The sequence below is a fragment of the Chiloscyllium punctatum genome, chromosome 24 (assembly GCF_047496795.1).
Source record: "Chiloscyllium punctatum isolate Juve2018m chromosome 24, sChiPun1.3, whole genome shotgun sequence".
Classification (NCBI taxonomy): domain Eukaryota; kingdom Metazoa; phylum Chordata; class Chondrichthyes; order Orectolobiformes; family Hemiscylliidae; genus Chiloscyllium; species Chiloscyllium punctatum.
In genome coordinates, this window is record NC_092762.1 from 37,896,211 (window position 1) to 37,909,192 (window position 12,982).

The 12,982-nt window shown below is 43.1% G+C and overlaps 1 protein-coding gene across 2 annotated transcripts in view; it reads left to right on the forward strand.

Annotated features, from left to right (window-relative positions):
- LOC140494459 (AP-1 complex subunit mu-1) overlaps positions 1–12,982 on the forward strand; it is a 103,496-nt gene that overhangs the window by 3,921 nt on the left and 86,593 nt on the right. For both annotated transcript variants that reach the window (XM_072593639.1, XM_072593638.1), the window contains exon 2: positions 7,365–7,521. In XM_072593639.1, the coding sequence (XP_072449740.1) occupies positions 7,365–7,521 (157 nt within the window). The remainder of the gene's footprint in view (positions 1–7,364; positions 7,522–12,982) is intronic.

Sequence of the window (12,982 nt, forward strand, 5' to 3'; positions counted from 1 at the left end):
TTACTGACCCACCCTTCGACTCCCTCATCCAAGTCATTAATAAAAATTACAAACAGCAGAGGACCCAGAACTGATCCCTGCGGAACTCCACTTGTAACTGGGCTCCAGGCTGAATATTTACCATCTACCACCACTCTCTGCCTTCGACCGGTTAGCCAGTTTTCTATCCAATTGGCCAAATTTCCCTCTATCCCATGCCTCCTGACTTTCAGCATAAGCTTACCATGGGGAACCTTATCAAATGCCTTACTAAAATCCATGTACACTACTTCCAGTGCTCTACCCTCATCCACATGCTTGGTCACCTCCTCGAAGAATTCAATAAGACTTGTAAGGCAAGACCTACCCTTCACAAATCTGTGCTGGCTGTCCCTAATCAAGGAGTGTCTTTCCAGATACTCATAAATCCTATCCCTCAGTACCCTTTCCATTACTTTGCCTACCACAGAAATAAGACTAACTGGCCTGTAATTCCCAGGGTTATCCCTATTCCCTTTTTTGAACAGGGGCACAACCTTTGCTACTCTCCAGTCCCCTGGTACCACCCCCGTTGACAGTGAAGACGAGAAGATCATTGCCAACGGTACTGCAATTTCCTCTCTTGCTTCCCACATAATCCTAGGATATATTCCGTCAGGCCCGGGGGACTTGTCTATTCTCAAGTTGTTCAAAATGTCCAACACATCTTCCTTCCTAACAAGTATCTCTTCCAGCTTACCAGTCCGTTTCACACTCTCCTCTTCAACAATACGGTCCCTCTCGTTCATAAATACTGAAGAGAAGTACTTGTTCAAGACCTCTCCTATCTCTTCCGACTCAATACACAATCTCCCACTACTGTCCTTGATCGGACCTACCCTCGTTCTCGTCATTCTCAGGTTTCTCACATACGCATAAAATGCCTTGGGGTTATCCTTGATCCTATCTGCCAAGGATTTTTCATGCCCTCTCTTAGCTCTCCTAATCCCTTTCTTCAGGTCCCTCTGGCTATCCTGTATCCCTCCACTGCTCTGTCTGAACCCTGTTTCCTCAACCTTATGTAAGCCTCCTTCTTCCTCTTTACTAGACATTCAACCTCCCTCGTCAACCAAGGCTCCCTCACACGACCATTTCTTTCCTGCCTGGTAGGTACATACATATCAAGGACACGTCGTATCTGCTCCTTGAAAAAGTTCCACATTTCCACCACATCCTTCCCTGACAGCCTATGCTCCCAACTTATGCTCCTCAAATCCTGTCTTACAGCATCGTAATTTCCCTTCTCCCAATTGTAAAATCTACCTTGTTGTGCGCACCTATCTCTCTCCATAACCAAGGTGAAAGTCACAGAATTGTGGTCACCATCACCAAAATGTTCACCCACGAACAAGCCCATCACTTGTCCCGGTTCATTACCGAGTACCAAATCCAATATGGCCTCCCCTCTGGTTGGACAATCTACATACTGAGTTAGAAAAGCTTCCTGGACACACTGCACAAACACCGCCCCATCCAATCTACTTGATCTAAAGAGCTTCCAATCAATATTTGGGAAGTTGAAGTCGCCCATGACTACGACCCTGTGGCTTCTGCACCTTTCCAAAATCTGTTTCCCAATCTGTTTCTTCACATCTCTGCTGCTATTGGGGGGCCTATAGTAAACACCCAACAAGGTGACTGCATCTTTCCTATTTCTGACTTCAGCCCATACTACCTCCAAAGGCAGATCCCCCTCAAACTTCCTTTCTGCAGCCGTTATATCATTTCTAATTAGCAATGCCAGCCCCCCTCCTTTTTTACCACCCTCCCTAATCTTATTGAAACATCCGTAACCAGGAACCTCCAACAGCCATTCCTGTCCCTCATCTAACCACATTTCCGTGATGGCCACAACATCGTAGTCCCAGGTACCGATCCACGCCTTAAGTTCACCCACCTTATTTCTGATACTCCTTGTGTTGAAGTATATGCAGTTGAGCCCATCTCTGTGTCCGCAAGTATTCCCTGTCAGTGCTACCTTTTCCACAGCCTCCCTACAGTCTTGGACATCCTGACACACAGCTAGCTTACTTGCTGGACTACAAGTCCGGATCCCATCCCCCTGCCAAATTAGTTTAAACCCCCCCCCGCCGAAGAGTGCTAGCAAACCTATCCCCCAGGATATTGGTGCCCTTCTGGTTCAGGTGCAACCCGTCCTGTTTGTACAGGTCCCACCTTCCCCAGAATGCAGTCCAATTGTCCAAATACCTGAAGCCCTCCCTCCTACACCACCCTTGCAGCCACGTGTCCAACTGCACTCTCTCCCTATTCCTTGCCTCACTGTCACGTGGCACCGGCAACAACCCAGAGATGACGACTCTGTCTGTCCTAGCTTTTAGCTTCCAGCCTAACTCCCTGAGCTCTTGAATGACCTCCCCACCCCTCTTCCTACCTATGTCATTGGTGCCAATGTGTACCACGACTTCTGGCTGCACACCCTCCCCCTTAAGGATTCTGAAGACACAGTCCGAGACGTCTCGGATCCTGGCACCCGGGAGGCAACAAACCATCCGAGAGTCTCGCCCATTTCCACAGAACTGCCTGTCCGTCCCTCTAACTAGAGAGTCTGCTATAACTAGCGCTCTCCTCCTCTCCCCCTTTCCCTTCTGAGTCTCAGAGCCAGACCTCACGCCACAAACCCCTTCATTGCAGCTTACACCCGCAAGGCTCTCTTCCCCCCCCCACCCCAACAGTTTCCAAAGCTGTATACTTATTATTTAGGGGAATGACCACAGGGGAACCCTGCACTGCCTGCTTCTTCCCCTTCCCACCTCTAACTGTTACCCGGCTACCTCTGTTCTCCGGCGTAACTATGTCCCTGTAGCTTCTATCAATCACCCTCTCAGCCTCTCGAATAATCCTCAGTTCATCCAACTCCAGTTCCAGTTCCCTAACTCGTTCGGTGAGGAGCAGGATCTGACTGCATTTCCTGCAGACGAAGTCGGCAGGAGTATCGGTGGTCACCCCTACCTCAAACATCCTGCAGGAGGAACATTCCACCGCCTGCGCTGCCATGACTGTACACTTTGTCTCCAAAACAAGAACACCGAGTCAATAACACTGAGTCGCTTACCTGTGGACTTTAAAGTTAGGTTAGAGGAGACTACATAGATATTGTTGTGGGAAACAGTGTGTAGTGAGATTGTCATACTATCCAGCTTCCTTGCTAAGAGAAAAGTCAGTGTCATTTCCCCAATCTTCAATAATTGCCAATGCTATGTTCCATAGATTATCGTAGAATCCCATTTGGCCCAACAAGTCCACACTGACCCTCAGAAGAGTATTCCACCCATACTCATTCCCCTACCCTATTACCTTACATTTCCCCTGACTAATGGACCTAACCTACACATCCCTGTAACAGTGGGCAATTTAGCGTGACCAATTCACATAACCTGCCCATCTTTGAACTGTGGGAGGAAACCGGACAAAACCCACGCTGACATGAGAATGTGCAAACTCCACATGCAGTTGCCCAAGGCTGGAATCGAACCTGGATTCCTAGTGCTGTGAAGCAGCAGTGCTAACCATTGAGCCACCGTTATGATCCATTGGAAGCATTATTGCCCTTCTGGGAAATTATCTTGGCAAACTTGTTACAGTTGCACGTGTTTGTAAAGGTTCTTGACCCTTCAATCGTCTAGCGTTTTCAAATATAGGGTAGTGTTAAGTGTTTCTTGTAAAACAGTGGGTAAGATTGTCTGTAGTCATTGAAACCATGGACTTAATTTCTTTTTTTTAAAAAAACAATTGTCAGTTGCATGTTCTAAGAGCCTTGGGGCTATCCAGTTTTTCACAGAAACAGGATAGTTCAGGAGAGGCCAACTTCATTTGAGCCATCAGGTCAGTACTATTTCAAGAAGCAATCTGGTTAGTCCCATTTCCCTCCACTACTTTCCCAAAGAGCTGTAATTTTTCCTCCTGCAAACATTTATCTAGTTTATTTTTGAAGGCTACCATTGGATCTGTATTCATCTTCCTATTCTGCAGCACATTCCAAATCCTAGCCATGAATTGTGAATACATTCTTCCTGTCATTTCTGCTTTCTCCATTCACCTAAATCTGTGTGCTGTCCAACAAAATCATGAATGATTTTAAACCTCTCCATCAGATCTCACCTTGGCCTTAATGACAAGAGAAAATGCTGAAATGTTCGCTGAACAAATGTTGTCATTGATCTGAAGTATTTCTCTCTGTGCAGATGCTGCCCATTATGCTGATTATTTCTAGCATTTTCTGCACTTATTACTTTCGGTTTCCAGCGCTCTCAATACTTTACTGGTGGCTCTGCTTTAAACGCAACCCAACTTCGGTTGATGCATACAAATGTATAGAACCATATAATGTAACTTGTTTCTACCAGTGTGGTGTCTAATTGTGTATCCCTTATCTCTTTAATATGTATAGATATTAAATATTGTAAAGCTGCAAAATAATACTGAGACTTGCAGACTGTGGAAAATCTTGGATTGGTCCCAGGTCTGCACTGAATTACAACATTTGTTATGGCTAAAGGGGAAACTAAAACGAGCCTGAGAGTTTCCTGGGCAGAATGGGGATGAGATGTCAGATGGGAAATCAAATCAAGAGCCTCTTCTTGATTGCAGTCCTATACCCACTGTTTCATTAAGCTGTAGAAGGAGATGGTGGCATTGTGGTAATGTCACTGGACCAGTAATCCAGAAGCCCAGGTTAATGCCTTGGATTCAAATCCTATGGGCAATTGGAAGCTAGTCTTGAGTAATTGTCATCGTTATCATCTCCTGTTGTGAAACTCCATCTGATTTATTACCGTCTTTTAGAGAAGGAAATCTGGCATCGTTACCCAGTCTGATATCTATAACCTCAAACCCACAGCAATGGTTGACTTTTAACTGCTCTCTGAAATCGCCTAACAAGCCACTCAGTTCAAGGGAAATTGGGGATGGGCAAACAGTGTTCAGTAACATTCAACAGCACTACAATCCTGTCTGATTTCTGAGCAATGCTAATTCTAGCCATACGTTTTTTTTTTCTCCAATTCAACGCTATAATTTTTAAGTGCCTTCATCTACCTTAGCATTGAACTCTAAAACTGTCTCAAAGCATCCCCTTTCTTGAAAAACCATTTTACAAAACCCACCTTTTCCCATTTAGTTAAAAATCACACAACACCAGATTATAGTTCAACAGGTTTATTTGGAAGCATTAACTTTTGGAGTGCTTACTTCTTATACTCCACAACCACCTGCTGAAGGAGCAGTGCTCTGAAAGCTAGTGCTTCCAAATAAACCTGTTGGACTATAATCTGGTGTTGTGTGATTTTTAACTTTGTATACCCCACTCCAACACTGGCATCTCCAAATAAATTGATGAACTGCTTTAATATAATCACCTTTATTAATTTTTGTCCGATAACACTCAAGTGCCTTGTAAGATTTTATTGTGTTGGTGACATTGTAAAAGCAAATTGTCATAGTTCTATTCTAATCGAGAGTTTGGTGCTGGAAAAGCATAGCAAGTCAGGCAGCATCTGAGGAGCAGGAGAACCGACATTTGCTGCCTGACTTGCTGTGCTTTCCCAGCATCACACTGTCGACGCTGATCTCCAGCGCCTGCAGTCCTCACTTTCTCAGTTGTATTCTACTGTGAGTATTCCTCTACAACCTGCAAAAGGTCCTGGTAATCAAATGCAGATTATTTTCTCACTACATTTAATAAAATTGTTGCTTTGCTTAATTGTTTGTATTGGCAATGGATGTGTTTTTTTTAGCAAGCAAGGACTCCCTGACACTCATTGACACAAGGAAAGTGGGTCTGGCATTTTTCAAGTATTGAATGTGCATTAAACATATTTTCTTCCACCCCACTGCTCCCTCAGATTTAAAAAGAAGACAAATTACATTTGATCTTCTTTTGAAAAAAGCAAAAAATGAGTCTACAATTATTTTAAGACAGTGTGTGCTCCTTGAGTTGTGTATAATGTATGTAGATGAAATTATAGTCAGGGTGTTGTCCCATTTTCCCCCACCGCCTCCCCCTCCCCCTCCCCCTCCCCCTCCCCCTCACTTACCCCCCACCCACCACCCCCCCTAGTCTTGGCCTTTTACTTTCCTACTCTGACTAGAATTATAGCAACTAGTTCAGCAGAGAGATCAAAATGAAACATTTCTGGTCCATAGTAGAGTTCCAAATCTATACTCTGTCTTTAACTATCTCAAGGCTGCAAGTTATTAGCGTGTCCAGCCTGTGCAGTCCCAATCTTGTCGTTACCAAAGAGCAATGTTTTATTCAAGTAAACTTACATCAGTCCTCTGTTCTCCATTTACTTTAACACTGAAATTACAAGTGGTGAAAGTGGAGATGTGTTTAATAATGTGGGGATTCTGTGCCAAAATATAACAACTGTAGACAGACTTGCAGATGGCTGGATGGTTTATTTTGGTTGGAGAAATAAGAATTCTGCTTCTTTGGTGACTCTGCACAGTGGTTTATGAAGACTCTGGAATAAACATGGCAATTAACGGAGGACTTTCTTCACACTGAGTAGGTTAGAACATGAAACTTGGTTCCACAAAGTTGTTGAAGCAGATAGCAATGATGCATTTAAGGGGAGGTTTGGCATATAAATCTGGAGGATAGAAAAGGAACATAAGAGAAGGGTTGGAAATGGCAATTGGAATAGGAGGAGAATCCTATGCAGTTCTCCAGGCCAATTGGACTGAATAACCTGGGCGGCATGGTGACACAGTGGTTAGCACTGCTGCCTCACAGCACCAGAGACCTGGGTTCAATTCCCGCCTCAGGTGACTGACTGTGTGGAGTTTGCACGTTCTCCCCATGTCTGCGTGGGTTTCCTCCGGGTGCTCCGGTTTCCTCCCACAGTCCAAAGATGTGCAGGTCAGGTGAATTGGCCATGCTAAATTGCCCGTAGTGTTAGGTGATGGGGTAATTGTAGGGGTATGGGTGGGTTGCGCTTCGGCGGGTCGGTGTGGACTTGTTGGGCCGCAGGGCCTGTTTCCACACTGTAATGTAATGTAATCTAATCTTATGAAGTAAGTTCTACTTAATATTGCCTGTGCTTTGGCGCGCTCATTTAGAAGTCACCGAATGGGCAGTGTGGTCTTTGTATGACTTTTATCTGAAGTTGGACCTGGATGAAGGGACTTAGATCTACATCTGGCTGTACTCATTTGACATGAAATTGTTAGCTTTATGTTTTGGAAATGTACAAATTCCATCTCTCTGGCACTGACTGTTCAGTTATGAAACTGCTGTGTTGCATGTAATTATTCTCATAATTCAGTGACTCAGTTTCCTTAAAAAATTGTACCTATACAAAATACCCATTTCTTCTGTTTATCAGGTCCTGATTTGTCGGAATTATCGGGGAGATGTGGAGATGTCCGAAATTGAACACTTCATGTCTATTCTGATGGAGAAAGAGGAAGAGTGCTCCCTCACGCCAATCCTATCGCATGGAGTGGTTCGCTTCATGTGGATCAAACATAACAATTTATATCGTATCCTTCAAAAAGCTGGTTCTGGGCAATTGCTCTTAAAGATCACGGGTGTTGGGGTCCTGTATTAGCAAGCAGTCACGCTGTGGGAAGAGAGCTTTCACATTTAGCAAATAGCACTGGACCCTTCCCAAGGGTGTTGTTAATTCTTACAAACAGATCCATCCAGAATCGACAATGCCCACCTAATAGATCAGAAAGCTTGGGGCAAAATGGGTCTCTTGTACCCCTGAGGTGTGCATTTGTAATTAGTGTGTTTGTTTTGCAATTTGACTGCATTCAACAACAATTAGCATCAATGATATGCATCTCAACCTTTGTACACTTGCCTCGAAATGCCAAACCTCTCAAAGTAACTTAGGTTATTTGCTAATAAATTTGTTCTATTTGGTTTACCTTATCTGCAATATTTAATCTCCTTTGTGCCTTTTTCTTGATAGATTTATGAGTCAGTCTGAGTAATTGAGAATGTAGTTTTAGTTACACTTGCCGAGCTTTTGCTTCTGGTAAATAATGTTTCAATTCTCAGTTGGTCTGTCTATCAAGTGGTGACTAGCTAAAATGAACTGTATTGAAGTTTCTTGTTTAGTGAAGGCTTGTGAAATGAGAAGTTTTTGATACTGCACATGGATAATAAAATTATTGAACTTTGTCAGCAGCCAACTTTCCATACTTAGGTTATGAGGTTTGAAATGACTCATTTTAAGATTAAAGTTAATTGAGATCTCAGGATTTTTAGGAGGTTTGTGCAGTCACAAAGCTCTTCACAGCAAAGACTTCATGTGCTGCATTATAACTATGCTATGCCAAATTGAAAATTCTCAGATCTCATTTTCTATAAGTGTGTCTGGGATATACTTGATCATTTTATAATGTCCAGGAATATAGTAGGTTATCCACCCATGAATATAATTTGCCATTCAGTTAGATCATAGCTGATCTATATCTTTACTGTGGCTCTTCACTGTCTCCTGTAACTCTTAATATCATTTTACAAAAATCTACAATTTTCCTTTTGGAAAAGTTCAGTTGTCTCCAAAACCAGAATTTTTAATGGAGTGTGTTCCAAATTTTTACCTACTTTTCCAACTTAATATTTTAAATTCAACTTTGGAGAAAAAAAAAGTCAAAACAGCAGCACTTTCAAAAAGAAGGACAGACAATAGGCAGCACATGGTCTGTGCAGGAAAGAGAGAGAAAGAAACCCACACTGCTAACTGACACAGCAGTGAACCTGCGCAGTTAGTGTCTTTGCTGTCTGAATTCATGTATCACTGGACGTCATCCAGGAACACTTAACAAACAGCAAAATTCACAGCTGATCTTGCAGGAACCTGTTTGGGAGAGTTCACAGCACAGGAACAGCTAAGTGAATATTTTTAAGAGTAGCCTTTCTGTAAATTAACAAAAGTGAGAAGAATGGGTTCTTTCTTGATTATATGTTTTATGAAGGGATGTCTCTTAAGTCAGAAATATACAGTTAGCCTGGAGCAGTGTTATGTAGAGGAATAAGACGGTGCTGTTTTCTGAGTCTGTAGATTGGAAGAAGCAAAGATGGCCTTGAGTAGAGTGATATGCTCTTCTCGTCTGATGTGAAAGTTTGTGTTACTCAGGATTATATCTACAATAAATGCCATTGGTTGTAAATCCTATCAGAATGGTTCGGTTGAAGCAATAGTTAGAGGCAATGAGGAATTTGCAAGAGCTAGGGGTTGTGATGGATGGCAATTATAGGAAGGGGGAAAAGCTGCATATACAGTCCCGTAGATGGGTTAACTCTAGGAAAGGTAAGAGAGGTAGGCAGGTAGTGCAGGAGTCTTCTGTAGCTATCTTCATTTCAACCAACTATGCTGTTTTGGAAAATGGAGGGGGTGATGGTTATTCAGGGGAATGTAGCACGAACAGCCAAATGTCTGGTATCCAGACAGGCTGTAATGTAATGAGGGGTGTGTTGGGTTCTAAGCAATCGATTTTGTCAGGGGACTCTCAAGTCAGATGACCTGCTGGAATTTTCCAGCACCACTCTAATCTTTGAGTCAGATGCACAGACAGATGTTTCTGCAGCCTGCAGCACAAATTCAGAATGGTGCATTGCCTCCCTGGTGCTGAGATCAAGGATGTCTCAGAGAGGGTGCAGAATGTTTTCAAGGGGGAGAGGGACCAACAGGAGGGCATTGTACACATTGGAACCAACGACATAGGAAGGAAAAGGATGAAATTCTGAAGGGAGAATGCAGAAAGTTCGGCAGGAGTTTAAAAAGGAGGTCCTTGAGGGATTACTCCCGGGTTACAAGCTAGTGAGAGTAGGAATAGGAGGATAGAGCAGATGAATGTGTGGCTAAGGAGCTTTTGGGGTAGAAGTGACCTGTACAAGAAGGATGGATTGCACCTGAATTGGGAGGGGATTAATATACTGACAGGGAGATTTGGTAGAGCTGCTTTCAGGTGTATTTAAACTAATAAAAGGTGAAGGGGTGGGAGCCAGGGTTACGGTAAGGAAAGAGATCAGTCTGAGACCAATAGAGTTGAGAAAAGAAACGAGTCAAACAGGCAGGGACAAAGCAGAGAACAAGGTGGGATTGATAAATTAAACTTCATTTATTTTGATGCAAGAGGCTTACTATGGAAGGCAGATGAACTCAGGACATGGTTAGGAACATGGGCGTGGGATATCATAGTAGTTACAGAAATGTGGCTCAGGGATGGACAGGACTTCCAAGATGTAAATACTTCAGGAAGGACAGAAAAGGAGGCAAGAGAGGAGGGGGAGTGGTGTTTTTGAAAGAGGGATGATGTTAGAGCTGTACTTAGGGAGGATATTCTTGGGAATACGTTGTGGGAAGTTAATTGGGTGGAATTAAGAAATAAGAAAGGGATCACCTTATTGTGATTGTGTTATAGACCCCCCTAATAGTCAGCGGAAAATTGAGAAACAAATTTGTAAGGAGACCTGAGTTATCTTTGAGTGGTTATGGTAGGGGATTTTAAATTTAGAAATATGGACTAGAACTGCCATAGTCTTAAGGGTTTAGATGGAGAGGAATTATATTCAGTGTGTACAAGAACATTTTCCTGATTCAGTATGTGTATGTACCTACTGGAGAAGGCGCAATACTTGACCTACTCTTGGGAAATAAGGCAGGGCAGGTGACTGAGGTGTCAGTGGGGGAGCACTTTGGGGCCAGTGACCATAATTCTGTTAGTTTTAAAATAGTGATGGAAAAGGATAAACTGGATGTAAAAGTTGAAGTTCTAAATTGGAGGAAGGCTAATTTTGATGGTATTAGGCAAGACCTTTCGAAAGCAGATTGGGGCCGGATGTTTGCAAGTAAAGGAACGGCTGGAAAATGGGAAGCCTTCAGGAATGAGATAACGAGAGTCCAAAGACAGTATATTCCTGTTAGGGTGAAAGGAAAGGTGGATAGCTGTAGGGAATGCTGGATGACAAGAGAAATTGAGGTTTTTGAAGAAAAAGAAGGAAGCATACGTCAGGTACAGACAGGAGCGATCGAGTTTAAAGGCCTCTTGCATAGAAGTAAGTATAAAGGCAGTAGGAGTATACCTAATGAAAGAAATCAGGAGGGCAAAAAGTGGACATGAGATAGCTTTGGCAAATAGCGTTAAGGAGAATCTAAAGTGTCTTTACAAATACATTGAGGACAAACGGGTAACGAGGGAGAGAGTGGGGCCTCTCAAAGATCAGCAAGGAGGCCTTTGTGTGAAGCAGCAGGAGATGGGGAAGATACTAAACGAGTATTTTGCATCAGTGTTTATTGTGGAGAAGGACATGGAGGGTATAGAATGTGGGGAAATAGATGGTGACATCTTGAAAAATGACCATATTAGAAAGGAGGAAGTACTGGATGTCTGGAACTCTGTGGGAAGCCAGGGAAGTGATTGCTGGGCCTCTTGCTGAGATATTTGCATAGCTGATAGTCACAGATGAGGTGCTGGAAGACTGGAGGTTGGCTAATGTCGTGCCACTGTTTAAGAAAGGTGGTAAGGACAAGCCAGGGAACTATATAATGATGAGCCTGACATCAGTGATGGGTACATTGTTGAGAATCCTGAGGGACAGGGTTTACACATTTGGAAAGGCACAAAGACTGATTAGGGATAGTCAATATGGCTTTGTTTGTGGGAAATCATGTTTCACAAACTTGATTGACTTATTTGAAGAAGTAACAAAGTAGATTAGTGAGGGCAGGGCAGTGGACATGATTCATATGGACTTCAGAAATGTGTTCGGCAAGGTTCCCCATGGGAGACTGGTAAGCAAGGTTAGATCTCATGGAATACAGGGAGAACTGTATATTTGGATATACATTTAGATATAGAACTAGCTCGAAGGTAGAAGACAGGGTGGTGGTGGAGGGTTGTTTTTCAGACTGGAGGCCTGTGACCAGTAGAGTGCTACAAGGATCGGTGCAAGGTCCAATACTTGCCATTTATATAAATGATTTGGATGTGAACATAGGAGGTGTAGTTATTAAGTTTGTAGATAACACCAAAATTGGAGGTGTAGTGGACAAGTGAAGAAGGTTACCTCAGATTAAAATGGAATCTTGATTAGATGGACCAAGAGGCTGAGGAGTGGCAGATTGGAGTTTAATTTAGATAAACGTGAGGTGTTTCATTTTGGGACAGCAAATCCTAGCAAGACTTGTACACTTAATCGTAAGGTTCTAGGGAGTGTTGCGAAACAACGAGACCTTGGCATGCAGACTCACAGCTCCTTGAAAGTAGAGCCACAGTTAGACAGGATAGTGAAGAAGGCATTTGGTATGTTTTCCTTTATTGGTCAGAGTATTGAGTACAGGAGTTGGGAGGTCATGTTGCAGCTGTACAGGATGTTGGTTAGGCAACTTTTGGAATATTGTGTGCAATTCTGGTCTCCTTCCTATTGGGAGGACATTGTGAAACTTGAAAGGGTTCAGCAAAGATTTACAAGGATGTTGCCAGGTTTGAAGGATTTGAGCTATAGGGAGAAGTTGAATAGGCTGGGGCTGTTTTCCCTGGAGCATCAGAGGCTGAGGGGTGACCTTTATAGAAGTTTATAAAATCATGAGGGGCATGGATCGGGTAAATGCACAAAGTCTTTTTTACTGGGCTGGGGGAATTCCAGAACTAGAAGGCATATGTTCAGGTTGAGAGGGGAAAGATATAAAAGAGACCTAAGGGGCAATGTTTTCACACAGAGGGTGATGCATGTATGGAATGAGTTGCCAGAGGAAGTGGTGGAGGCTGGTACAATTGCAACTTTTGAAAGACATCTGTCTGGGTAAATGAATAGAAAGATTTAGAGGGATATGTGCCAAGTGCTAGCAAATGGGACTATATTAGGTTGGAATATCTGGTTGGCATGGACGAGTTGGACTGAAGGATGTGTTTCCTGTGTTGTACATCTCTCTGACTCTAAGCTCTCCATCTACCTCAATGACGACTGACTTAACACTAACTTTTT